Here is a 26,074-nt window from a genome sequence, read left to right as displayed (position 1 = left end):
TCTCCCTCTGCCTGTGTCTCTGCCTTCTCTCTCTCTGTCTCATGAATGAATAAATAAAATCTTTTTTAAAAACTTCATCCCCACCCTCAAGAAGTTCGGGCTTGTGTGTGTGTGTGCAGAATGAACAAATGACAGATTGTCACATTTTAAAAGATGATGTCATGCGTCTGTGTCCCAGCCTCTTGCTGCCGGTGACCTTCTACAGGCTGCAGCACCGCAGGCCAGCGGCCGCCGACGGGGAAGCCCAGGCGCGCTGGGGGCCGCGAGAAGGGCTCCAGGCAGCCCCGCGTCCTCCTCGGCGGTCTCTCTCCCCCGGGGGCAGCGGGACGGCCGGCCACCTCTCCTGCTAGGTCCGTCCATCAAAGTGCGGGGACGGAGGGGTGTCACAGCGCAGCTGCTGGGCTGGCTCTCCTCCGGGGATAAAAACCTGTCACTTCCACCCAAAGCGACGACTGCTTGCAGACTTCCCGGGAGAGCGCACAGCGAAGACCGAGACCCGCCTTCTCAGGCTCGTGACGCACGGGCGCCGGCGGACGTCCTGGACGTGACGTCAGGCCGATCCCGACGCGGAGCTCCAGGGACTCGAGCCCGCGCCGCCCGGGCCGCGGCGCCTTCGCGACCGCTCGCTGCCTCCTAGAGTCCGAGCGGAGCACTGTGCGTGCCAGAGGGACGCCGCGCTGGCCGCCGCGGTCAGCCCCGCCCGGCAGCCGACGACCCAACCTGCGAGGACACCGCCCCCGGGGCTGGGGTGGGCGCACCGCGAGGAGGAGGAGGAGGAGAGAGAGGGTCAGGGGTCGGCGGGCGTTCCGGACCAGTATTCAGGACGCACCGGGAGAGGTGGTAGCGGAACCTTTCTCCTCCGCCTCGCGCCTGCCTCCCCCGGACCCTAGTGGGCGTGGGACGCGGTCGTGGAGGTCCCTAAACATGGACACGGCAGGTGCTGGGTCCGGGCAGCCGTCCTCGAGCCTCGAGCCTCCGGGGTCCGCAGACGATCGACTTTTCCTGGTGAAAGGTGTGGTGTGGTGAGGGGTGCTGGAGTCGGAGCGACTGTCCCGGGGCCCGCGCTGGAGCCGCCGTTCCCACCCACCTGGCCCTGGGAGACCTTCCTGGCCCCGCCCCCTCTCCCCCCCCCCCCCCCCCCCCCCCCGAGTTTACCTGGAGGGGACCGGCCTGTCCGGGGTCGTGCGCGGTGGAACCTCCCCTGGGCCGGGTGGCTGGTCCCGCGAGGCGTCCCGTGCGCTACCTTCCCACCATCCCCTCTAGTTTCTCTCGTGCCGTCCCCCTTTCTAGGTCGCACTATCTGGTTTTCCTCCCCGGGAGAGACTTCAAGCCCCTGCCCCTCACCCCCCACCCCCCACCCCGCCCCCGGAGAAGGGGAAGAAGGGCGGGGAAGGGACCCTGCGCCCGTTCTCAGCGCCCGGGAACGACCCCGCAGAACTAGAGGCCATGAGGTTACTTTTGGCAAGAGCTGCCTAGCTATCGCTTCTCAAATTTCAAAAGTGACTTAAAATCTAATTTTTTTTAAGATTTTATTTATTCATGGGAGACAGAGAGAGGCTGAGGGAGAAGCAGGCTCCACGCAGGGAGCCCAGTGTGGGACTTGATCCCGATCCCGGGACCCCAGGACCACGCCCTGGGCTGCAGGCAGGTGCTAAACCGCTGCGCCACCCAGGGATCCCCTTAAAATCTAAATAGTGTCTGAACTTACCTGGGTACGTCTTTTTAACTTAAGGTGTGTTTTTTTTTTTCTTTAATCTCTCTCCTCACCCTCCACGCCCTCCACCCTCCCCCTTCTCCCCCCCCCCCCCCGAAAAAAAAACCTTTTGGCAGGTGGAGTTTTCCTTGGAACTGTGGCTGCCGCAGGAATGCTAGCTGGATTTGTTACAACATTGTCATTGGCTAAAAAGAAAAGCCCTGAATGGTTCAATAAGGTTTGTGACTCGGAAAGCCATTCCTAGCACAGTTACTGTTTACAGATAATTAGCTGTTGTGCATAGAAGTAAAGAAAACGTTGGTGGCCTTTCATATGGTTTTAAGAAGTAAGCCTATATCCACCTCATAGATTCAGGAAGCATATAAATTAATCAATTCTTTATTTTCATTTAGAAAGAAGTCTTTAATTATGTGCTTTCTTAAATTTTAGCAGAACAAGACTTTGAAAGCTCATCCAGTACATTTCCTATTCACAACATGACTAAATCTAAAGCTGGGTAATTCCCTATTAGTTATAAGAGGGCCCAATAGTTTATGTACCGTAAAAAAAAAATGATGCCAGTTAAATTCTTGACACAAAACTAATTGCCAGAGGCATTTCTTATTTATTTATTTATTTATTTATTTATTTATTTATTTATTTATTTATTTCAGTAAGCTCTGTACCCAGTATGGGGCTTGAAGACACAACCTCACGATCAAGAGTTTTCATGCTCTACTCACAGAACCAGCCAGGCACCCCACCAGAGGCATTTCTATTTCAAAAATATTAAATTGTTGAAGTAAAGTGCATCTTATATTAATGAAAAACGTGGGTCAGCCCCTGGAACCCAGAGATTACACATGCTTGTGTGCTACTGTGGCTCCACTCCCCAGAAAGGTGCCTGACACATAAGTGCTCAGTTTGGGTTGAATGACCATAATCTACTTATGCCAGAAAATTCTTACTCCATGAGCAAGATTGAGTAATCACTCATGTGGTCATATCCCCAGTTGATGAGTATTTTTCTTCTCATTGACTTGTAGTTACTTTTTTTGCATGTGTTGTCCTGTCTCTGCCCTCTCCATCCCACATGACTTACTTATCCATCATTTCATTGCTTCAACAAATGTTAACTTGGGATCTTTTATGTGTCAGGCACTGTGCTAGCCAAGTCCAAGAGATATAAAAATGAACAAAACATCTGCCCTTCAGGAAGCTAGCATCTGGTGCAAGAGATAAGATATCAAACAAATATTTACACAATTAACTATAAAATTACAATTCGATGTTTGAAGAACATCGAAATATAAACCAGTCGAGTTCCCATTCTACTGGTATTTTTAATAATCTGATATCATACTTAAGCATTGTAAATACTGTAAAGGAAAAAGACCACATTTAAAAGTGCTTTTGGTCCCCATCTGATTACTAAGGGCTTAAATGGAGCTACCCAAATCACTGTGGTGAAACTTGTGGTCATTTTCCCCCTGTATTATAGAATATTTTCAGTGCAGAAATATATCTTGTAGCAGAAATCAGTAAAGCCTAACTGATAGTGATGCTTTAACAATTTGCATTGATTTCTAAGCTTACATTACCATGTTAACCTTTGGGTCATAGACCTTTCTGAAAATCTGATGAAAGCTAGGGATTCTCAGGAAAAAAAACACATACCCACATTTACAATTTAATATTCTATTTTGTGGTTCTGTGATTTGATTATCACATATGCCCCATCAAACATGGTGGTTTTCAATCTGTGGTCCATAGAACCCTAGGGATCCTAGGAAACTCCTGGGGGGGGGGTCTATAAGGTCCAAACTTTTCATAATACCAAGACATTTGTGCTAATGGTAGAGAAGCATGTAGGAGTAAAACTGTTGGTGCCTTGGTGTAATTACAGTAGTGGCACCAAACTACTAGCAGGCATTGTGTTCTTCATTACCATGCATCGGCAATTTATTCTTTTTATTTTTTAAAGATTTTATTTATTCATGAGAGAGACAGAGAGAGAAGCAGGCTCCATGCAAGGAGCCCAATGTGGGACTCGATCCCAGGATCCTGGGATCACGCCCTGAGCCGAAGGCAGGTGCTCAACCACTAAGCCACCCAGGTGCCCGCATCTACAGTTAAAAAAAAAAAAACAAAACAAAACCTCACGGCATAAGAATATCTTTGTTATAGCAGTAAAATTATTAATTTTATTAAATATTAACCTTTGAATATCCCTCTTTAATATTCTACATGAAGAAATGGGAATTGCACATAAAGCACTTCTGATTTATTTCAAAGAAAGATGGTTTTCTCCAGGATAAGCAATTTATGATTAAGTTGCATGCTGAACTAGCTGCTTTTTTTTTTCATGTAATAACCATTTTTATTTGAAAGAACAACTGACAAACTATAGTTATTCAGAAGTGGGTATTTGTCAGACATTTTCTTCAAAATGAACAAAATGAGCCCAATGTCATCTCTTCAAGCAAGTACTTGTCAGTTTCTGTTGCCAATGATAAAATTGGAGCTTGCAAGTGAAAATTAGATCTTAGGAAACTTGTATCTGTCATTGTGAGCTTAATAACTGCTCAGTACTTAAAGGTTTTTCTGAGGAGATTGGTGGTAATATTTATGATGTGAAATATTAAATATTTAATAAATGGTGTCAACATTGGAAAGGTCTGCATAACTTGGTAAATCAATATTTTCTGAATGATCATAATGCATGGATAAAAGGCCCATTCGAAATACAAAATAGACTAATGGATTTCAGTGTAGCAAAGTACAGAAAACTCATCAGTGTGACTTCAGATTCTACAGTGCATGCAGCTTTTTGGGAAGTTTTGGTAGAACATCAAGGAAGGAAGGCTATTAAAATACTTGTCCTTTTTCCAACCACAGATCTCTGTAAGGCTGGATTTTATTCAAGTTCTTCAACCAAAAAACATATTGCAGCAGATTGAATACAGAAGCATTTATGAAAATTCATCTGTCCTTTGTTAAGCCAAACATTTTAAAAGATTAATCGAAATGTAAAACATTGCCTCCTTGAATTAAATTCTTTTGTTTTGTAAGAAAGTTGTTTTCATAAAAATAGGTTTATATTAATCTATATTGGGTTTATTTTTAAATGAATTAATACTTAAAATTTAAGAATTTTGGGACACCTGTGTGGCCTAGTAGTTGGGCGCTTACCTTTGGCCCAGGGCATGATCCCCGGGGTCCTGGGATTGAGTCTCCCATTGGACTCCCCACAGGGAGCCTGCTTCTCCCTCTGTCTGCGTCACTGCTTCTCTCTCTCTCTCTGTGTTTTATGAATAAATAAATCTTAAAAAGAAAAAAAAATTAAGAATTTCTTAGTTTTAATTTCTAATATATTAAATATTAACAAGTATAACACACATAATCAGAACTCTTTTGAGATCCAAGTATAAATGGATCCTGAGGCCAGAAAGTTTGAGAACCACTGTTCTGGATGGTTAAATGTGTTGTGCAAAGTTCTGCCTCCCCTCTGGGGAAATATTTGAATTAGGGCATTACCATTGATCCAGACTCAGAGAGGCTCAGAGGTTCTGGAGCAGTTAATGCATTTACACTGAGCAAGTGCCAGTTTAAGAATACCACTTAGGCAGTATACTTCATAGTTACTGCCTGGCAGTTTTCTCTGTCATTGATAGTGATAATAACATGTAGCATTTGAATGCTTACCACGTGCTAGCTGCTGCTGTAAGGATTAGGGTTCATTGAAGCCTTATCACAACCCTATGGGATACTGTTATTTTAATGTCCCCATTTAACTGAGGCATACATGGATTAAATGACTTGCTCACCATGCCATTCTTAACATCTTTGATTATTTTTGGAGAAAGAATTATTCTATTTTTAGCCTTTTTAAATGTAAATTTAAAAAAAATAGACTTCTGGGGCAGCCCGGGTGGCTCAGTGGTTTAGTGCTGCCTTCAGCCCAGGGTGTGATCCTGGAGACCCGGGATCGAGTCCTGCATCAGGCTCCCTGCATGGAGCCTGCATCTCCCTCTGTGTATTCTGTGCCTCTCTCGGTCTCTGTGTCTCTCATGAATAAATAAATAAAATCTTTTTTTTTTTTTAAATAGACTTTTGTTGGGTGGCTCAGTGGTTCAGCATCTGCCTTCAGCTCTGGGCATGATCCCAGGCTCCTGGGATTGAGTCCTGCATCTGGCTCCCCACAGGGAGCCTGCTTCTCCCTCTGCCTATTGCCTATGTCTCTGCCTCTCTGTAAAAAAAAAAAAAAAAGATTTCTGTCCACTAGCCTGGAATCTATGGAATCTAGGAATCTAGGTGTTCATTTTAATACAGATTCAGATTGCAACTCAGGACTTTAAGATGATGACCTTTTAGTTGGAGACTGCCTACACTGCTCTATTATTTCAGGAGAATGGTCATCATTTCTTTAAAGCCTTGACTGCATTATCTTAAGCTGAGTCTCCCGCTAGAAAACTGGGAGTTGAAAGGCAATAGTAAGTGCCAAATGAACATTCATTTTTCTTTGTCCTTCATTGAATAAAGAGAGGAAAATGTAACCTAAGGTGGTGTTTAAAAACACATGTATGTATATAATACATACATAATTTCTATCCTTCCCAAGGAAATAAGGAATTTTTAACTTAAGTTTCTAAAATAAAATGTAGGCACTTAAATTGACCCCGGTTTAACAATACTTGGTTGGGCAGCCCTGGTGGCTCAGTGGTTTAGCGCCACCTTCAGCCCAGGGCCTGATCCTGGAGACCCAGGATTGAGTCCCACGTCGAGCCTGCTTCTCCCCCTGCCTGTGTCTCCGCCTCTCTCTCTCTCTGTGTCTCTCATGAATAAATAAATAAAATCTTTAAAAAAAAAAAAAACAATACTTGGTTAATGTTACTGCTTCTGTATGAAAATTCAGGCCAGTTAGAAGTAAGTGAATTTATGTGAGATCTGTGGTATCTAGAGAACCACTCTGAAATTACAACAACATGAAAAAGAGGATAAGACTTGTTTTTATCATAGAAAATAGCTAAAGAAACATCTCTTGAAAATCTGGTTAGGTCTCAGGTATATTACAAAAAAGTGTTAAAGTCAGCAAATACAGAGTCTAGCTCAGTGCCTTCAGTGATGGGGCGGTTATTCCCTTTTGAAGCATGCATTGCATTCCTATTCTTCAGTCAAGTTTGTATGCTGGTAGTCTGAAAGTTGTTTAGTTATGATGGTTATAGGTTTTTACTTTTTATGACGCCTTGAAACCCAAGAGGAGAATCGTTTATTTTCTAGTTTCTCATTAATAGCTACCCTAAGCTGAGTTTCTTCTACATACCCTGCATTTAGCGTATACATTTTAAAGTCTTTGCAGTGACTTAGATTAGCTCACTTCTTTGAAGAACTCCTCCTTAAAGCTTCCTCTAATTACAACAATAGATTAGGTATCATCCTCTGGGACCATGGTGCCCTATATGTATGGTTCTATTGTTACACATCCCATTTAGATCATAATTAACTTTTATGTGTCTGTGTCCTCCCCCCTCTCCCAGGTCCCCACTCCCCCTCCTCCTCCCATGGGGGTGATTAAAATCTTTAGGAAGAAGTTACCCTACTTCCCTTTTTGTCTCTAGTACCTAGCACAGCTCCTGGCAATGCCCTGCCTACTCAAATACCTATCAATCAGAGAACTTGTGACTTGTGACTTAAGTCTCGAACTTATTAAATAGAAAAGCTGGTATTTGAAAGCGGGTTGGTCTGGCTTCCCAAAATTAGGGTAAAATTCATACAGTCATGAATTTCCAAACTAATAATGATTTTTCCTTTCTGTCTTCATTGCAGGGAAGTATGGCCACGGCTGCCTTACCAGAGAGTGGGTCTTCCCTTGCCTTGCGAGCCTTGGGTTGGGGCTCCCTTTATGCATGGTGTGGGGTTGGTGTGATCAGCTTTGCTGTCTGGAAGGCTTTAGGAGTTCACAGTGTAAGTAACTCCAATCCTGTGATTGGTATCTGGAATGTTCTACTTTCTGTGGTCTAAATATGCCTTATTTTCAAAAAGAGTATGTGTGTATATATATAATTTATACTCTAAGCTAAAAAGCTATATGTTGGGAATGTTTGGCTTTTTTTTAAACTACTGGTAGGACGTTCTGTAGACCAGGCTATTTGTGACAGGTAGTTTGGCAGTTTGGAATAGGTGGCAATGGTGCCGTTGACAAAAGAGGTTCTAGATGTATTTTGAAGGTAGAGTCAACAATGACTTGTTATACGTCGGATGTGAGAGGTGGGAGAAGAAAACGTCATCAGGGATCTCCAAGGCTTTTGGCCTGAGCAGCTAGAAGATGGATGGCGACCAGGAAACAGGTGGTCAGGGACAATGTCAAAAGCTCAGTTTGGGGCCTGTGAATTTGAAATATCTGTTAGATAACTAAGTGGAGAGTCAAGAAAGCAGTTAGCTATAGAAGTTTGGAATTCAGAGGAGCAGCACAAAGTAAAGATATAAATTTGAGGCTCTTCAGGATGTGGATAGTATTCAGAGACAGGGGATCAGATGAGCTCATCAAGGCATTGAATGTAGAGAGAAAAGAGGTCTGAGGAAGGAGCTCTGGGCACTCCCAAGGTTGAGAGATTGGAAAATACAGAGGAAATTAGCAAAGATATTTCCCTACCAAAGGAGAAAACCAGGGAGAACCAGAAGAATGGTGACTTGGACGCCAGGTGAAGAGGGTGTATACTAAGGTTAAGTCCTATCAGATGAGACTCAGTAGTTCGCCAAGTTAACAAAGTAGCAGGTCTTGGTGGGTAAAGCCTTAGGTGAAGTGGATCCAAAAGAGAAGGGAGGAGAGGGATGATATGTATAGATACATTTTGAGCTCTGCTTTACAGAGAAAGAAAGAGATGGGGTCATTGGAAGGGGAGTGAGATTGAGAGGTGTTTGGTTTTTTGTTTTTATGTTGGGAGAATTAATAGCATGTGAGTGTGCTGATGAGATTGACTCAGTAGAGAGGGGAAAATTGCAAGGGAGAGGGAGTGATAAGTAATATTGGCATTACTGAGTTTTTCACATTGGGTTTAATCATAACTGAACATAGGCAGTTATTGTACTTTCCACTCAAAATATACTAATAGGCAAATGTTGCTTTTCTCCTGGTCTGATTAACCTTTATTTTTGACATAACTGCTGGCTAGTAATTGTTTATAATGATAAAGTTGTGTTTACCTAGAAAAGTTAGAAAACTTGTAACTGAAGATTTGTGATGATTTTTTTGTTACTTCAATTTTGCTTTTGACCAGTATAAAATCTGTCCTTCCATTGCAGGCATTGTACCAGACATTTTTGACATAGCAGACTATTTAACCTTCACAATAACTATGAAGCAGATAGTGGAAATTGGGATTCAGAGAGGTTAGGTCACTTGTCCAAAATCACACAGCTTGTAATTGACAGAGTCAAGATTTGGATCCAAATCTGACAGTCTTTAGAAGCTAGATTTTTTTTCCAATGTTACCTCCCCTAGCTAAGGTAGGAAATAAAGGAGTAGTTGGAAGGAGCTAGGATGAGATGAGGGATGTTGTAAATTTGATGTTGATTATGATGTGATCTACACATTCTTGATAACTTGACAGGTTTTACTGGGTATCTTTTTTTTTTAAGTATTTTTTTGAGATTTTATTTTATTTATTTATGAGAGTTAGAGAGAGGCAGACATAGGCAGAGAGAGAAGCAGGCTCATTGCAGGGAGCCTGATGTGGGACTCCATCTCAGATCCCAAGATCACGTGCTGAGCCAAAGGCAGACGCTCAACCGCTGAGCCACCCAGGCGTCCCTACTGGGTATCTTTAATATGGGCCTCACTTCCACCATTGTAATTAACATCAGTCAGCTATGACCAGCCATTCTTTCCTCATAAAAGAGAAGCCCTCCTTTTAGCCTTCATCTTCAGTTGAAAAATGCTTAGAGTATAATGGTAAAGCAGGATTTATTTGTATATAAAATATGAGAGCAGTTATTTGAAAATAAGTGGAAAAAACTGGGGGGGAAATATGTCCAGTAGAAATATGTGAATGAATTATGGGTGTGCGGGTGAATTTTTTATTTTACTTTTCTGTTTGTTTCTTTAATATGTATTGCTTTAACAGTAATACTACCTTTTTAAAAAAATAGTATTAGATTTTATTTTTATTAATTTATGCTAAAAATTTTTTTTTTAATTTATGCTAAAAATTAAGCACAGCTGCCTAGAAGATCACAAAACTTCTTTGACTACATGTGAAATATAATTGAGGGCATGAAATATTTAATAATAAGATTATTAAGCTTTTAGTTTCTATAAAAATGGTGGTCTGTTAGCACTCTATATTGACTTCATGGAATTGATAGGTGGTATTTCCAGAACTTAGTCATGTAGGTCATAAACTGAGTAATACAGTTTTAAGGTATTTTAACATAAAAATAGCCTTTGAATAAGAAGAGTCATAATGAATCAATCCAAATTTTCATTGACCAACAAAATTAGGTTATTTAGATTAAGTTCTATGCTCAAGAACTTGGGCTTTATGGGCTATCTGGTGCTATTCTAGTTTCTTAGAATGTGAACTTCTTTTTATGGCACCAATAGGAGGATTATGGCCTAAATAAAATAGTTCGGCAAGAAAGATTATTTTCTGATCTGCACTACTGAATAAAAGGACACTTGGAATCTTTTTATATCTTCATGTCTTTAACTAAAGCATGAGAATACAAATATACTCTCTCCCTACCTGGAGGTCCTTAGGAATATCAATTTGATCTCCACATCTAAGAAGTCTCGCAGAAAAATCAACAACTGATAGTTTTTCAAGAGCATACCTTTTAAAAGCAGTGGTGTTTATTAATTTGTTCATTCAGAAGATATATGTGGGCCTACCTTGAGCCAGGCACTGTGCCAAGACAGGGCTCCCCAGTAGACTGTTATTATGGAAAGGCTTTGGTTTTAAGACTCTGTAAGCAAACTCTTATTATATGACCCAATGTGAGTCTTGTGGAAAGCAATATGGTATATCTCAGTTCTGCATTGAGTTTTGAGGATAATTATGAGGTTGCTCGGAGTCCTCAGTTATCTTTCCATGACTGAAGAAAACAATCTTAGAAAATGCTGGACAGAAATGGCCCAGATCTGTGCACTCAATAAATAATTGATATGATCATTCTAGGTAAATTCAGGTAAATCAAAATCAGTCCCAGTTCAAATAATTGTTGGTAGCAACCTTGAATTGTATTAAATCAAGATAAACCTAGTTCAAAAAAAAAGCAGGGTTCCATCTACTGGCTGAAAGAGCTCAGTTCACATTCCTTATTTTAATTCACAGCTACATCTGCTGGCTAACCGAGGGCATGCTGAAATGCTTGAAGCTAAGCTATTCAGTTCCTTAAAAATATTTTGAATTTATGCTTTGTTTATTCATAGTTATTATGGAATTTCATTCACATAGAACATGTATAATATATCAGATATAAGTTTATATTTTACCAATAGTCTATCATTTAGAGATTCCACAAAAGGAGAGCTAGTAGAGGCTATCTGGTAAGCTGACTGAAGCCAGTAGGCATACCCAGGATTTAAGGTGGGAGCCTCCCTGCCTTCGTATAGGAACCAATCCAAATTCATCCTCGGATTGTCTCACCCTTTCCCGCCTGCTGAGCAGTGTTGTGGGCCAGCAAGCAAGGCCTGATTCCTTAGTATGGATTCATCAATTACTTTGACTTATAGTATTTTATCATCTGATTATGGCTGAGATGGCATTAACTTTATAACAGTAACTTAATTGTGAAAAGAATGAGCATTTATGATGGGCCTGTGGTCCCCTACTGCAGCTGATGATCCCCAAATGATCCTAGGAGACTGCCATGTTCAAGCCAGGTTCACACTATGACAGTATGATTAGATCATTTCTATTAGGAGCAGGTATTTTCAGTTTAGAATAGTTGAGATAAATGCTTGTCAGTGAGTAAATAAGGATCTCTAGAGATACCAACTAGTAATTCCCCAATTATCAAAAGAAAAAGCAGGGTACCTGGGTGGCTCAGTCTGTTAAGCATCTGCCTTGCACTCAGGTCATGATCCCACATCAGGCTCCCTGCTCATTAGGGAGTCTGTTTCTCCCTCTCCCTCTGTTCCTCTCCTTGCTTATGCACTCTCTCTCCTCTCTCAAATAAACAATCTCTGGGGAAAAAAAACCCTGCCACTTATAATTATGTCACTCAAGCACAAAGACTTAATTTTTGTACCTTTTCATATTTATATTAAGTATTGATACTTGAAAGGATTTCTGAAAAGAGTGAGTGCATTTATGGTTAGACTATTACGTCTTTTTTTTCTCCCCTTAGAAGGAAAGATACTGGATATATAAATAATTCCTGATTGATATGACTGGGAGCATTAGGGCTTTTTATGCCTGTGAACTCATCTTGTTCAACATTTGTTGGAGGTGAGGCTGTCTCAGAGTACTGGTCAGAATCACCATAGCTTACATTTACTGTGCCTTGTACTTAATAATACATTCATGATACCTGGTGTAGTTAGAATTGGCATAATTTATAATTGTTGCCCTCACAGGAACTAAAACCTCACAGGAACTAAACCTTATTTATAGTAAATAAAACTATGAATCAAAACATTTTTTAGTTATTGTGAAATACTTTAAATTGTCCAGAGACTTAAATGTAAAAAGTAACTTATAAATAAAGGGCATTTTTAGTTTAGTTTTTTACCAAGGAATAAGAGATGTTTGCCTTTATTTACACATTCTGCTTGTTTTTAAAGAAAAACATGTTTAGGACCTGTCTTTTTTAAAACAAAGATAGCTTTGTGATTTTTTTGTAAATTATGTACTCAGTGTTAAAGTAGAAAAGTACAAAAAAGGAGACAAAAATCACCAGAAATCTCACTGAGTTGTAATCATTTGTTACAATAAGAACATCCCTTCAGACTTTCTGTAAGCATATTCATATAATTGTATCTAAATGTTGTTTTACTGTTCTATTCTGGAACCTTTTTTCACTGAATAGCCACAAGAACATCTTTGCACAGTGGAGTATATAAATCTCCATCACTTTTAATGGCTACATGGTACTCCATTATATTATAATTTACTTAATCAGTCTCCTGCCAATAGCATTTAGATTGTAATTTTTCACTGTTAAAACACCATAGTGAACCTCTCTCTGCAGGCATGCATCTTTTTGTACTTTTCTTGGTCAGGAAATTTGTCCTAAAGACAGATGATGTTATTGTTGAATCCAAGGGCATTTAAAAAATGTTTTTGATATCTATCACTAAGTATGAAGTTTATACATCTAGAAGATACTGACAGCACATACAGGTTTCCTAGCACCCTTGCCATTCGTGGCTTCTCTTTGAAATGTTTGCCAATCTGATAGATGGAAAATAATCTTTTTCTTCCTTTACGCATCTCTCTGAAGTCCCTGCTACTATAAAGGCTTTTATGCAAATAATCTGTGATTGAAGTCTTACTCATCTCTCCAGCCCATGTTGCCACCCGATCTGCTGATAGAGGTTGTTGCTTTCCCAAGAGCCCAGGCTTCCTTTTCCTGAAAAACAGAAGGTAAAGCATGTAAAAACAAACAGGCCTTAAATACTCCCAAAATTGGCATTTATCTCTCCTCTTCTACAAAATATCCTTTCAGAGAAGTAACATTATGTCTTTCCTCTAGGATAATACTGGATTCATTCTAATAAAATTTATTTTCTCCAGCCCTTTTTTTTTTTTTAATTTTTTTATTTATTTATGATAGTCACAGAGAGAGGGAGAGAGAGACAGGCAGAGGGAGAAGCAGGCTCCATGCACCTGGAGCCCGATGTGGGATTCGATCCCGGGTCTCCAGGATCGCGCCCTGGGCCAAAGGCAGGCGCCAAACCGCTGCGCCACCCAGGGATCCCTCCAGCCCTTTTTGATAGCTGCTGCTAAAGTATACTTTTTATGTTAATGTTTATGTTCCTTTCTTAATGATCTTATGACCAGCTACATGGGCTTTTGCTAATTAGAGTAAAATCTTTTTCTTTTGACTTTTTGCTGATTTCAACATCTGGTAGATCTTGTATCAAATACATTTATTCCTACACCATTTTTAAGTTATTTGTCTTAAAGGAAGCAACATTGTAGGTGAATGATAGAGCCACAAAAGTAAATAAAACTATGAAAAACTTAGAAGTTTTTAACTTCTAAGATATCTAAGAAGCAAATAGACTGTATGCTTTGTACTTTTCTTTGGTTTCAGCCAAAGGTTAAAAACAAATCCGCTTCCTGGCAAATTGTGTAATGGTAGCCACTTCTGAGGGATTTGCAGGGGAAGTCTGAAAAGTGACTTAAATGATGTCCCTTCTGCATCCTTGCCTAATCTAATTTGAGAGCTTCCAAAGATCCCTACCAGCTTCTGTCTTCAGGAAGCAAACTTGAGTTCCTTACTCTGATTACCAGACCCCGCCTCGATTCCACTTTCTGATGGTACTTACTAGAATACCCAGCACACAGAGTCATCGTGATCTTGCACAGATCATTCTGTCAAGCTTAGGGCCTTCAGGTAGCGTAAGCATTGAGGAATATATTCCTGGAATCATTTTTAAATTAATTGGAAGTGGCACTGTGCATCACTTAAATTTAGGTCTGAGGTGACAAGAACATCTCTATAACCCTTATTTCCCATTCATTGCAGCTCTAATGGGCTTGGCATCCGGTGGTAAGAGGCACTCGATGTAATGTGGAAGAGCAATTTGGTGACAGAAAGACCAAATCACAAGCACTTGCTCAGTTTAAAATGGGAGATAATGACCAATGTCGTATTTTGTTTTCTGGGGTTTTTTTGTTTTTTGTTTTTGCCTAAGCCAAGGTGGCAGGAAAAAAAAAAAATCAGCTTTTTTGGCATATTGCCAAAATACCTCTTCTAAAAACTCACCAGTTCCCTTTTATAAGTAAAATAGGGCCCCAAGCATTTTATAAAGTGGGAATGTGCAACAATTACTAGAAAAGATAAGCTCTGCCATGAAAGCCTTCTTGTTACAAAGCCTGATAGAAATTAGGCTTAATCACCTCAGGAATGTTCCCAGCCTTATTCCACTGGAGGAAAAGTATCCTTGATTTCATTTGGATTTTCTTTTTCTTTGTCCTTATTTCTTAAACCGAGCATTAGAAAATTGGACTCACAGGAGCAGATCTCTCTAAATAAAGCATTGTGGAGTGAAGACCTGATAGCATACACTTCCCCCTAAGCTTGGTTGTAAAGGGTACCTATTATCGGTTGGTCACTTAGAAATATTTAAGAATCTATTAAAAAAATTTACATGTATATGTTGATATATATATCATTATTAATTTACCAGTATAGCAGATAATGAAGTGGTCTCTTAAATTGAATTTTCCTGACTGAAATAATTTCTAACCATTTTAAGAAGAAAATTTTTTTAATGTGCTGTGTATCCACAACGTAGACCATACTGAACATAATTTCACTTTTTGATGACTCAGATTTATCAGTTATTATTTGCCTCTTGTGCTTTTGGAGTCTCAACCTTTATAGTTCTTTATTCTTTTTGTTAAGTTTTCTCAATCCTCCAAGTTATTTTTTCCTTCCTACTATCCCATTTACTTCTAAAATGCTGCTGCCTTATTTTATAAATTTTATGCCAGGTTCCTTGCCTTGCCCTTAAATTTTCTTTTTTACAGGGTCCATCCACTCTGGTGGCTCCATCCACATGCAGAAGGCTGCTAGGTCTGTGTTTGTAGTTAATCTCTGAGCTCTTTGCTCACAGACCCACTTGCCTGGACACGGATTCTTGGATGACCAGTAGGCATCATGTGCATTCCCACCTGAACTGATACATACTGACCCCTACCCCATCCCCACCCTGCATCCTACTCCTGGATCACTCACGGTGAACGGTAGCATCATCCACAGAGCTGCCCAGAGAGAAGAGCTGATTCTGTCCATGGCCGCACTCTTTCCTACCCCTCTATCTAATCACTCACTGAGTCTTGCTTTTTGCACACCCCCACAGCCACTGTAGTTGGAGGTGTCTCCCTGCCCCAAGATGGTCACAAGTAACCTGTTCTCTCTGCCTCCCGCCTGGCCTCTCCATAGTCCCTGATCCACACTTTGCAAGAGGGCTCTGGCCTTCATCTTCCCCAGACTTCTGCCTGCATCTGTACCACTCACTCTGCCTCTCTTCATGTCACCATGGGTGAGGTGTCCCTGCTGCTACCAGAGGCCACTGGCGCCATCTGCCAAAGGACCTTGCTCCCAGAATCACCTCAGCTGTTGCTGATTGTCAGTTTTCCCTCTACTGCAGCGTGCACACTGTTCAAGTTTCCCCCGCCTCTATAGATTGTCTTGAGGGTACTCATCTTTCTCCCAAAGCTTTCAGCTCATTCCTCTGCTTCCCTTCCCTGGCAAAGACTTCCTAAAGGTGCTATCATGGTCACCACCTGCCCCTCCTCCCCTTTCTCCTCAGTACAGCTTCTTTCCTGGCTGTGGGGGAAACTGCTGGTCAGGGTCCCCAGTGTCTGTCTTGCTGGCACACACAGGTCTTCATCACCCTGTGACTTAACCTCTCAACATTTGACAGTTGAACATTCTCTCCTCCATAAAACACTGGCTGTTGGCCTCTGAGACACCTTCAGCCTCCCTGGCCATTTTTGCACATCTTTGCTGGCGGCTCCTCGCTGGCCGAACTCTAAACATGGGAATTTCCAGTGGCTTCGTATTTGCACTCTTATGTTCCACTTCTGTGCTCGGTCCCTCAGTCCCATAGCTAGTCCTTAGCATTTTAAAACAGTCTGCACAATCTGATGTTGGATTGACCCCGCAGCTCCATGTTATACATCATCAGTTATGTGTCTCAGAGGCACATCAACAACCTGTGTCTTAACCAGACTAAGCATCCTCACCCCTGTCCTCCCAGCTTGCTACTCCCTTTGACTTTCCCACTTCCAGCCAGGATCACTCCCATCCCCCTAGCCATTCCAGCCAAACCCCATCAGAGACTCATCTTGGGTTCTCTCCTTTCCCTTCATTCCCTTCATGTCATCCATGGTCAAGTCCTGCTCGGTGGCTGTGCGGCTAAACACAGCCTGACTCCTTTCGTCTCGCTCCACCTACATTCACCTCTGGCCTAGCATATTGAAAGCTTCCTGGCCTCTCCTTTCCTTCCCCTGAACTTTTCCTCCACTGAGCAGCTGGAGATATTCGTAAAGTGTAAGGCAAGTCATGTCACTCTGTGAGAAACTCTTCAGTGGCTCCCAGTGAAGAAGTCTCGTGGGATGTAGCCCCACTGGCCTCGCCGACCTCCTCTTGGCACCACACAGTCTGCCCTCCCACTTCACCTCCGCCCCCCCCCCCCCCCCCCCCCCCACAGCACACTGGCCTCCCTCCTCAGGGCTTTTCCTCCAGCTTTTCCAGGAGACTCCTTCCTTCCCCAGGAAGGCTCTGTGTTGGCATTTAGAGTTTCAGCCGGATCTTATATCATCTCTTCAGAGTAGCTTCCCCAGACCATCTGGTGTAAAATAAAGTAGCCTCTTTACTCCCACCACTCAGTTCCTCTCTGACAGTATCCTGTTTTCTTCTCTTCACAGCACAATTGCAAAATGAAGTTATAGTGACCATTTTCTTGTTTTATCTGTCCTTACAAAAAGAATGTAAATTTTAATAGAGACTTCATTTGTCTTGTTCATTGTCATATTCTTAGCACCTGTAACAGTGCTTGGCGCAGAGGATGTATCCAATAAACACCTGTTGGATGAAATCTGATCATACTCTTTCTGCCATTTCAATGGCTCACTCTTCCCTTGAGAATAAAATCCAAGTTCCTTGAAATGGTTTGGTCCCTCTCTTATCCCTTACTTATTCTTTAACCCACTGGTTCTTAATGGGAGCAATTCTGACTGCCCCTCCCCCCAGTGGCAACATCCACAGACATTTTTGGTTGTCCTAACTGTGGGGATGCTACTGGCATCTAGTGGATAGAGGCCAGGTATGCAGCTCAACATCCTGTACACTGGACAGGCCCCACCAAGAGTGATCGAGCGCACATGTCCATAGTGCTGTGGTTGAGAGTCTGGCTGTTTCTTTGTGTTGCACTCAAGAGTTCTAGCCATGCTGAAAGTCCATGTTCTCCTAGTCTCTGAGCCTTGTCCTTGCTCATCTCCTCTGAGCACTCATTCCTCTTCCTACCTTTCCTGCTGCTGGCTCTGTTCTTTGCCTAGATGGAGTCTTGAGGCAAACTAATCTTTAACCATTACGACAGGGAGTTAATCTCTTCTGGCAGTTTTGAGGCTGTAAAGGTAACTTAAGCTTTTTTGAGATAAATTTAGGTTTTTACCTAAATTGAAGGTAACTTCCATATACAAAAATACCCTTCATGTCATTTTTATTTTTTTTGGATGAATAGAACTGTTATCAAGGACTACAGTATAATTTCTATTAATCCAACCACAGAGGATAATTGTTGTAAATTAATAAAGCCACACCTTTATAGAGCCTATCTCCATAAAATTAAGCTTTGTCAGTTTTTGGCTATGATTTGGGATGTTTAAACACACACCAGTGAATTTAACTTTCTTTGTTTCATGTTTTGTGCTACACTAAAATATTTCCTTTTGAGTGATTAATACATGTGGCTCTTTTAAGGGCATCAAAAATTATGTGCATTTAAGGAACAAAAGAGATTTAGGTACTTTATTATATGAACTTGCTGATTCCTGTTACGATATTTGAATACCATAAATAGAAGTTGATCACAGTGTTGTTCTGAATTGACAGTCTGCCTTTGTTCTATCAGGAGACAAAGCTTCATGTCCCTACTCCTGTCCCCGCCCAGCATTGCCAGTGTCACCGACAAAAGAAAATGCTTTAAGGTGCTGGTATTTGTAAAGACCTCCCACATACGGATTACAAAGTTATATAGATTTTAGTATATAAGCAATAGAATCACAGCCCACTAATTTGTTCTAAAACTACAATTTGCATTTTATGATTTTTAAATCACAAGACTTTTAAAATAATGATGTTTATATAATATGCTCTACTTGCTGGTGAGTTTATAGCTTATAATATTAATACTGCTTTCATTGCAGCTTCTCTTTTTTTTTTTTTTTCTTTTCCTATCAAGGGTTTTGTGCCCTTTTATTTTTTAAAATCTCTCCAAAGAACAAAACTTTTTTTAAAGGATGAAAATATTCTACCAGTACATATTTGTTTTACTGCATTTCTAGCACTGTAGAATTTCTTTCTTTTTGTATGTTCTGATTTGGTACGTATTGACTCTGGCTTTGAAAACAGTTAAGCAATCTTTTAACTTATCCATAGCTTTATCTGAAACTTGTATATCAGCCTTGCTAAGAAACCCTAAAAAGACACCTACACATTTTACCTGCCCCTTAATTTAGAACTCTGGCACCAGGTGGATTCTCTAGTTGTGCTTTCCTGTTTCTCTCACCTTTCAGCTAGCCTTACTTCACTGGGTTCTATATTCACTCTTTTCTACCATGAATATTTACTGAATTCACTTACCAAGCTCTGTTCTAGAGGGTAGTGATATGCTGTCAATAAAAGATTATCTCTGGAGTGACAAATTCATAAGTAATTACATTTAATTGTGATAAATCCTACAATGGAGAGGTACAAAGACACTGGTGGCATAAGATTTTTAAAAGTCACTTCTGCTTGGGGGATTGTAGAAGACTGAGAGGATGGAATGTTTGACTTCTAGATGGAAAAACGGGCAAGGGAGCTGGGAGTGAGAGTCTAGGCAGAAGGAATAGAACGACTCTGTTGCAACCATTCCTGGTCCAGAGACTTACTGGTCATCTTCATTTCCTGCTTCCTCTCTGCTAAGGGACGTAATCAAGCATAATTCTGCCATCAGTTATCTTAGTATGCTGTATTTTGAATAGAAAATTTGAGTTAGGTTAGGTTTTCCATTCAAAAGGAATAAAGAGCCACCTAGGGCAAGTCATTAGGGAGCTGTCTGACTCTATTTGGCTTTCCAAGTCTTTGACTAGACCTAAATCTACTCTGGAGGTCATGGGTGTCTCTGCCTTTCTTAGTTCTTCCCTTCTTATCTCAAGACTTACTGTAAATAAAAAGCTGCTTTGTTTGAGGTATTTTTATTTTGGAGAGTGTTATTTTCTCAAAATTGATTTAGTTGTGGCTAAGGGGAAAAACTGAAGAGGCAGCTGTCAGAGATTTTATTTCTGAAGAGGTTCAAACTCTAGAAAGAAAATTACTTTAGAAAGAAGTCATCTAGCTAAGAGTCTTTATGTGCTTGAATTTCATCCTCAAGAACACTTATCTTGGAAAATGACTTGACTGGTCAAAGGAATCATCATAGGAAGAAGGTGGGAACAGGCATCAGGTTAAAACATTTCAGTTATGACCTGGATAGAAGAAACGATCAAAAGTTGGTCTTTAAAAAAAAAAAAAAAAAGTTGGTCTTTTAAAGGGATCCCTCTAAGATGTTAGTCACCATTAAATAAAAATAATCATTTTAAAAACTCCAGTTTTTGACAAATGGTTACCATAAATCTGACCACCACTGTGAAGAGAACTCATGTGTGCAGTGCTCTCACCACTGTTGTGTGTCATGGAGCTTGTGACCCCACACTCTCTAAAAGGGGTGTCTGGACCCTGCTGGAGTGCAAACAGGAGCCCCACTAACTGCCACATTTTCCACCCCTCAACAACTCCTTTGCTTATTGTTGCTCTCTTCCTAGTCTGCATTTCAGTGGCAGAAAGGAGAATAGCTTTCTAAGTCCTAAATATGAAATACTCATTTTGTCAAGATTCAGTGTTCTGAACCGAAATCTTTTTGTTTTTCTGCCTGGGTGGGGGCTGTGAGTGCCAAGAGCCCTTTTTGGGAAGAGCATATTGCTCTGTGAAAAGGAAAGGAGAACTCTGAGGAATGATTACACAGTCCGAATTCTATTTATAAGTGGGGAGAAAGTGCCATTGTTTTTGCTTGGACTTCTGTAGTTCACTGGGTTTCTATTTCATCAGATGTAAAGCTGCTATCCCCTTAGTAACTTCCAAGGATGTTCATAGGACTGACCAGAGAAATGCAGAGGAAGGAAGATAAACTGATGCCCTGTTGTACTAATATTTGTTTTTACTGTTTTTTAATCAGATTTGTGCGTTGGTCAAAATTTGCCATTTAAGATAGATCTTCATTTTAACAGAAGTCTGTCTCCCCACCTCTACTCAAGAAGTCCTTTTTAATCCGGACTATGGATCACAGGCTTTCTTTGGCCTGAGAGAGCAGTGAGGGAGTGTCGTGATGAGCGTTCAGTAGGGTGAGCTCGCGGTCGGCCTCTTCCCCGGCGCCGGCAGCCTGGACTTCCCCAGTTGTGGCTCATGGTGGTGACTGGTGTACACGCCGCGGAACCTTTCCAAAGAGAGCCCTCAATGACATACAGCATACAACAGGAACCCCCTTGTACAGATGCAGAGAAACGGAGGAGGTGGCCATCCGGAGCCGGGGCATACGTACCTTATTTTCCCCGGCAGGGAAACAGTTCAGAAAATTTAACTCTATTTTTATGTGTATTTGTTGGGATTATTTTTACTTGGCATCTGTAGCAGAAATAGAAAATTAGTAATCCCGGGGATCTGGGTTGGCCCATTATACATGTTAAAAATTGCAGAGAATTCATGTTTATAAAACTTTACCTTCAGAATTCATTTGCTAGAGGAGCCCTCTTCCCACCCCAGTCGGGGTGGACGCGGCTAGGACCTCCCTGCAGGCCCTGGAGGGGCCCTGCGACCGGCCGCCTTGCGCAGCCGCAGTAGTAGCCCGCGGGAGGTGGGGCCCTTCCGCTGGCCACGAGCTCGCGCAGCCGCAGTAGTAGACTTGGGGGGAGACTTGCGCCCCACCGTGAGCTTGTGCAGCCGCCGCTGCCCGCGGGGTCTTCCCTGAGCCCCGGGCTCGCGCAGCCGCAGTAGTGGACGGCGGGAGGTGGCGCGCGCAGCCGCCCCAGGGGTGAAGTGGGTGTCTAACCGCCTCACCGGCCGCCCGCCGCCCTCGCGCCTCGAAGCCGGTCCGCCCCTTCCCTCCTTTCTCTTCCGCCACCTCTCCTGCGAGTGGCCATGAGCTGGGTTGTGAGAGCCCTGCGGGGCAGCCGGAGAGCGGGCGCCGCGAGGGTGAACCGCCTGTGTCCCCAGCGGCCGGCCGGCCTCTCCCCCGCGGGCGCCTGGGCCGTGGTCCCCGCGTCCAACATGGCAACGGTCCGGGGCGAGCTTCTCAAGAATCTCACTTCCGAGGAGGTCGTTCATCACAACAAGGTCTCAATTATAGGAACCGGATCGGTTGGCATGGCCTGTGCTATCAGCATCCTGTTAAGGGGCTTGACCGATGAACTTGCCCTTGTGGATGTGAACGAGGACAAACTGAAGGCCGAGATGATGGATCTTCAGCATGGCAGCCCTTTTGTGAAAATGCCGACTATTGTGTCCAGCAGAGATTACCTTGTCACTGCCAACTCCAGCCTCGTGGTCATCACAGCAGGCGCACGCCAGGAAAAAGGGGAGACACGCCTTAATTTAGTCCAGCGAAATGTGGCCATCTTTAAGTTAATTATCTCCAATATTGTCCAGTATAGCCCTCACTGCAAGCTGATTGTTGTTTCCAACCCGGTGGATGTATTAACTTACGTGGCCTGGAAGTTGAGTGAATTTCCCCAGAACCGTATTATTGGAAGTGGTTGTAATCTGGACACTGCCCGCTTTCGTTTCTTGATTGGGCAGAAGCTTGGTATCCACTCTGACAGTTGTCACGGATGGGTCCTTGGAGAGCATGGAGACACCAGTGTTCCTGTGTGGAGTGGAGTGAACATCGCTGGGGTCCCTCTGAAGGATCTGAACTCAGATATAGGAACTGAAAAAGATCCTGAGCAGTGGAAAAATGTCCACAAAGATGTGATTGCTAGTGCCTATGAGATTATCAAAATGAAAGGTTATACTTCTTGGGCCATTGGCCTATCTGTAGCTGATTTAACAGAAAGTATTTTGAAGAATCTTAGAAGAGTGCATCCAGTTTCTACCATAATTAAGGGTCTCTATGAAATAAACGAAGAAGTATTCCTCAGTGTTCCATGTGTCTTGGGAGAGAATGGTATTGCCGACCTCATAAAGATAAAGCTGACCCCTGAAGAACAGGCTCGTCTGAAGAAGAGTGCAAAAACACTTTGGGAAATTCAGAAGGAGCTCAACCTATAAAGTTGTTTGAAACTACCTTTCTGAAGTTATTGATGAGATAGTAGTTGTAGGGTTGTATATGTCAAATATTTTTTATAAACTTTATGTTTTAGAATTTAAAAACAGGGAAGGAAGTAGAGTTACTGGTTTATTTAGTCCCCCCAGCTTTTTTATTTAACATCCAGATGTCAGGATAATTTTTTTCCCCACAATTCCTAAGTGATTGCATCAAAGGAGTTGTTTTTGTATCACTGATGTACCAGTACTTGCTGTGTGTGTGTTTCTGGTTGCTATTTGGTCCAAAAGATTATAGGATATAGGAGTTTATTGTGTTACAGAAATAATTTTCATCAAGTATATATGTTCTTTCATTCTGGCTGGCTTATGCCTACTATGTTCACTTATATGTGTTTTTAAGACCTAACTTTCTCTACAATGTAAAAATAAATGTAAATGCAGAAGTATTTTCTGTAATGTAGCCATCAGCTGTCTTCATTCCCCTATGACAGTCTATCAGCTGTAATACCTTAAGAAAGGTATTATAAAATGGGAGCCAAGAGTAGGTCCTGTTTGTCAGGGACAGAGGGGCACATGCACACACATGTTCATGTATGGATGCCAGTGAAGCAGGATCATTAAGTTAAAATATAAAAATAGGAGTGAGCTGGTTGGTAGCACTTATAAAGTATTCAATGCAGTAAAATATACACCTTTTAGAAAGAGTCCTGACAGTCCAGAGGTGGCAAGTGTTACTCGTATTTATTTGGCAGGGAAAGGAAACATTCCTAAACTTTGCAGTTACAAAGACAAAGCCTGACTAAAATTATTTTACAACTGTGTCTGATAACCTGACCAGTTAGCACATTAAATCAGGTAGTGTGTTACTGATTGTTCTTGTGAGGCCTGGTCATAAGATGCTGCAGGGTCATCCCTATTGCTCACTTTACTTCACACAGAAAGCTTTTGCTTTAGAATGTTGCCCTGTTGCTAAGCACTGTCATAAAAAAAATTAGTTATTTTAATAAGTACTCCAGGGATTATATTTCTCAGAAAATTATACATTTTTTTTATTCCTATGTCAATTGACTTTATACTATAGATTCTAGACTTTATACATGTGACACAGTGCAGGTTTAGGAGAAAGTAAAGGTGCTTGTCTGATCTTTACCTAAATGATGTACTAATAACTTAGAAAATGATTTTTTTTTTTTTAAAGATTTGTTTATTTTAGAGAAAGCATGACCAGGAGGGGCAGAGGGAGAGAGAATCTCAAACAGAATGTGCTGAGCACAGAGCCTGACATAGGGCTCAGTCTCAGGACCCTGAAATCATGACCTGAACCGAAACCAAGAGTCGGTGGCTTACTCAGCTGCACCACCCAGGTGCCCTGAGAAAAACTCAAATTCATGTTAGCTTTCCTAATATAGTTGAATATTAAATAATACGGTATGTTCAAACATATCTCAGGACCCATGTGGATATCAGCAGGGCTAATCAAAATTGAAAAGTACTAGCATCTCTTCTCTAAATAAAGCCAGCCCTGCTTAGTTGGTTTCATCAGGTAGACACAGAACAGCAATCCACCCCAAAAAAGGACCTTTTACCGTAGTGATCAGAGCTCCCATACTATTTTATTGGAAACATCTAGAAATGTTCTGATTGCCCAGGAAGTATTGTCATATAATGGGACTAATTGATGTGCTGAGTTCTCTGAAAGTGGGAAGAATGGTGGTTTGATTGTTCCAGCTGATTCTAAGAGCTATTTAAGCTTAATTGCACAGAGTTCCTCTTCCCCTTTGTCCAGCCCTTGAGTTTTTATTCAGCCAAGTTTAATGTAGTTTTGAAAGGGATCAGAGCATGCCCTAGGTCTGTTTTGTAATTCTCTTCACTATGTCAGTCAGGCTAGGCTGGGTTATATATACTACAGTGAGAAATGATCTCCAGATGTGTGGCTTAACATAAAGGTTTATTTCTCTTGTAAAATTCACTGTGGGTTTACTTTAGTTTCTAGGGGAGCTGTCCTACACAAGGTGGCTTCATACCTCAGATTGCTTTGATCTTGAGGCATCACAATAGTAACACAGGTTTCCATTATTTCCATGGAAAAGTAAGAGTGGCCTGGAAACACCTGCAATTAAATGTTTCACCCTGGAAGTGATAACACATTTCTTTTGCCAGAACTAGTCTTCTGTTTACATAACTTGAAGAGGGTGGAGAAGTATATATCTAGAAGTACATATAACCCTCCTATATCTTGAAGTACATATAACCCCTAAATCTAGAAGTACATGATTTCTGGCTATCTGGTTATTCTAAATAAAATGGTAGCCATTGTAAGAGTCTATATGCATTTGAAATCCTTTTAAGCAAAAGCTGGTATGTGATTAGAGATTACAGAGGTACCAAATCTTTCCAGGTCACAGAACCAGAGTGGCTATGGTGAAAAAACCCTGGACATCAGTCAGTCAGTTGTGCTTAGAAAGCACGTCACCATGGCTGGGTTAACCTTTCTCATATGTAAAGTGGTGGTTCTCATTTCTGCCACATAGAATTGTAAAGACTAAATAATAGCCTAATGCTTGGTACAGTGCCTGGCACATAAGTAATCTCACATGGCAGACATTATTATTCCTGTTCAAGCAACAGTTACAGTCTTATTCTATTGTATGAATAAGCTGAATCTCCAAGTTCTTCAAAATTACTCTTGGCACCATGATTATTGACATATCCAAAGGCTTTCTCATCAGTTGGTTCTATAATAAAGCTTTCATCGTTCTACCTCCAGCACTGAAGTCCCGCAAGAGGCAATTGAAGCTAAATGAGCTTCAATGGCAAAGAAATTTTACAACTTGAACTTTTAATTCCAATAACTGCTTTTTTTTTTTTTTTTTTTAAGAATAGTTGCTGTAAGGGTTTTCTCAAATTAATTGGGTAGATATCCTGAGCTTTTAAGGAGTTTTTCAGCACACCATATATTAGACCAAGAGTCTTCATGTTGTTTTTTTCCTGCCAAGACATGTAGCAGTATCCCATATTTTACTTCTGGCATCCTGGCTCTACGGCCCTTCAAAAGGCTGTTGCAGTGTGAATGAGAGCAACATTATTAGAGACATAATCTTGAATCTGTTCTAATATCTAAAAAGTCGATCATACCCAGTC

At 41.5% G+C, this 26,074-nt stretch overlaps 2 protein-coding genes and 1 long non-coding RNA gene across 4 annotated transcripts in view; 2 read left to right on the top strand and 1 right to left on the bottom strand.

The window, feature by feature from the left end:
• Window positions 1-768: 768 nt before the first annotated feature.
• Window positions 769-26,074, top strand: part of TMEM242 (transmembrane protein 242) — a 30,642-nt gene continuing 5,336 nt past the window's right edge. The window contains exons 1-3 of the mRNA XM_038526423.1: window positions 769-1,012; window positions 1,831-1,931; window positions 7,520-7,657. Coding sequence (XP_038382351.1) covers window positions 925-1,012; window positions 1,831-1,931; window positions 7,520-7,657 — 327 coding nt within the window. The 5' untranslated portion in view covers window positions 769-924. The remainder of the gene's footprint in view (window positions 1,013-1,830; window positions 1,932-7,519; window positions 7,658-26,074) is intronic.
• On the bottom strand, window positions 18,763-21,561 carry LOC111095860. 2 transcript variants are annotated; one of them, XR_005353732.1, is made up of 4 exons: window positions 21,392-21,561; window positions 21,213-21,295; window positions 20,918-21,107; window positions 18,763-20,103 (listed from the first exon to the last, which is right to left on the bottom strand). It is a non-coding gene; the product is annotated as an uncharacterized LOC111095860 (long non-coding RNA). The 2 variants fall into 2 exon arrangements; XR_005353731.1 differs by lacking the exon at window positions 18,763-20,103 and having other exon boundaries at window positions 20,814-21,107; window positions 21,392-21,550.
• LDHAL6B (lactate dehydrogenase A like 6B) lies at window positions 21,682-23,384 on the top strand. The gene has a single exon (XM_038526422.1). The coding sequence runs from the start codon at window positions 21,809-21,811 to the stop codon at window positions 22,934-22,936; it is 1,128 nt and encodes a 375-aa protein (XP_038382350.1). The 5' UTR covers window positions 21,682-21,808; the 3' UTR covers window positions 22,937-23,384.

Source organism: Canis lupus, chromosome 1, assembly GCF_011100685.1.
Source record: "Canis lupus familiaris isolate Mischka breed German Shepherd chromosome 1, alternate assembly UU_Cfam_GSD_1.0, whole genome shotgun sequence".
Taxonomy (NCBI): domain Eukaryota; kingdom Metazoa; phylum Chordata; class Mammalia; order Carnivora; family Canidae; genus Canis; species Canis lupus.
The sequence above is the reverse complement of the archived record's forward strand: the minus strand, read 5'-3'. Positions and strand labels throughout refer to the sequence as shown.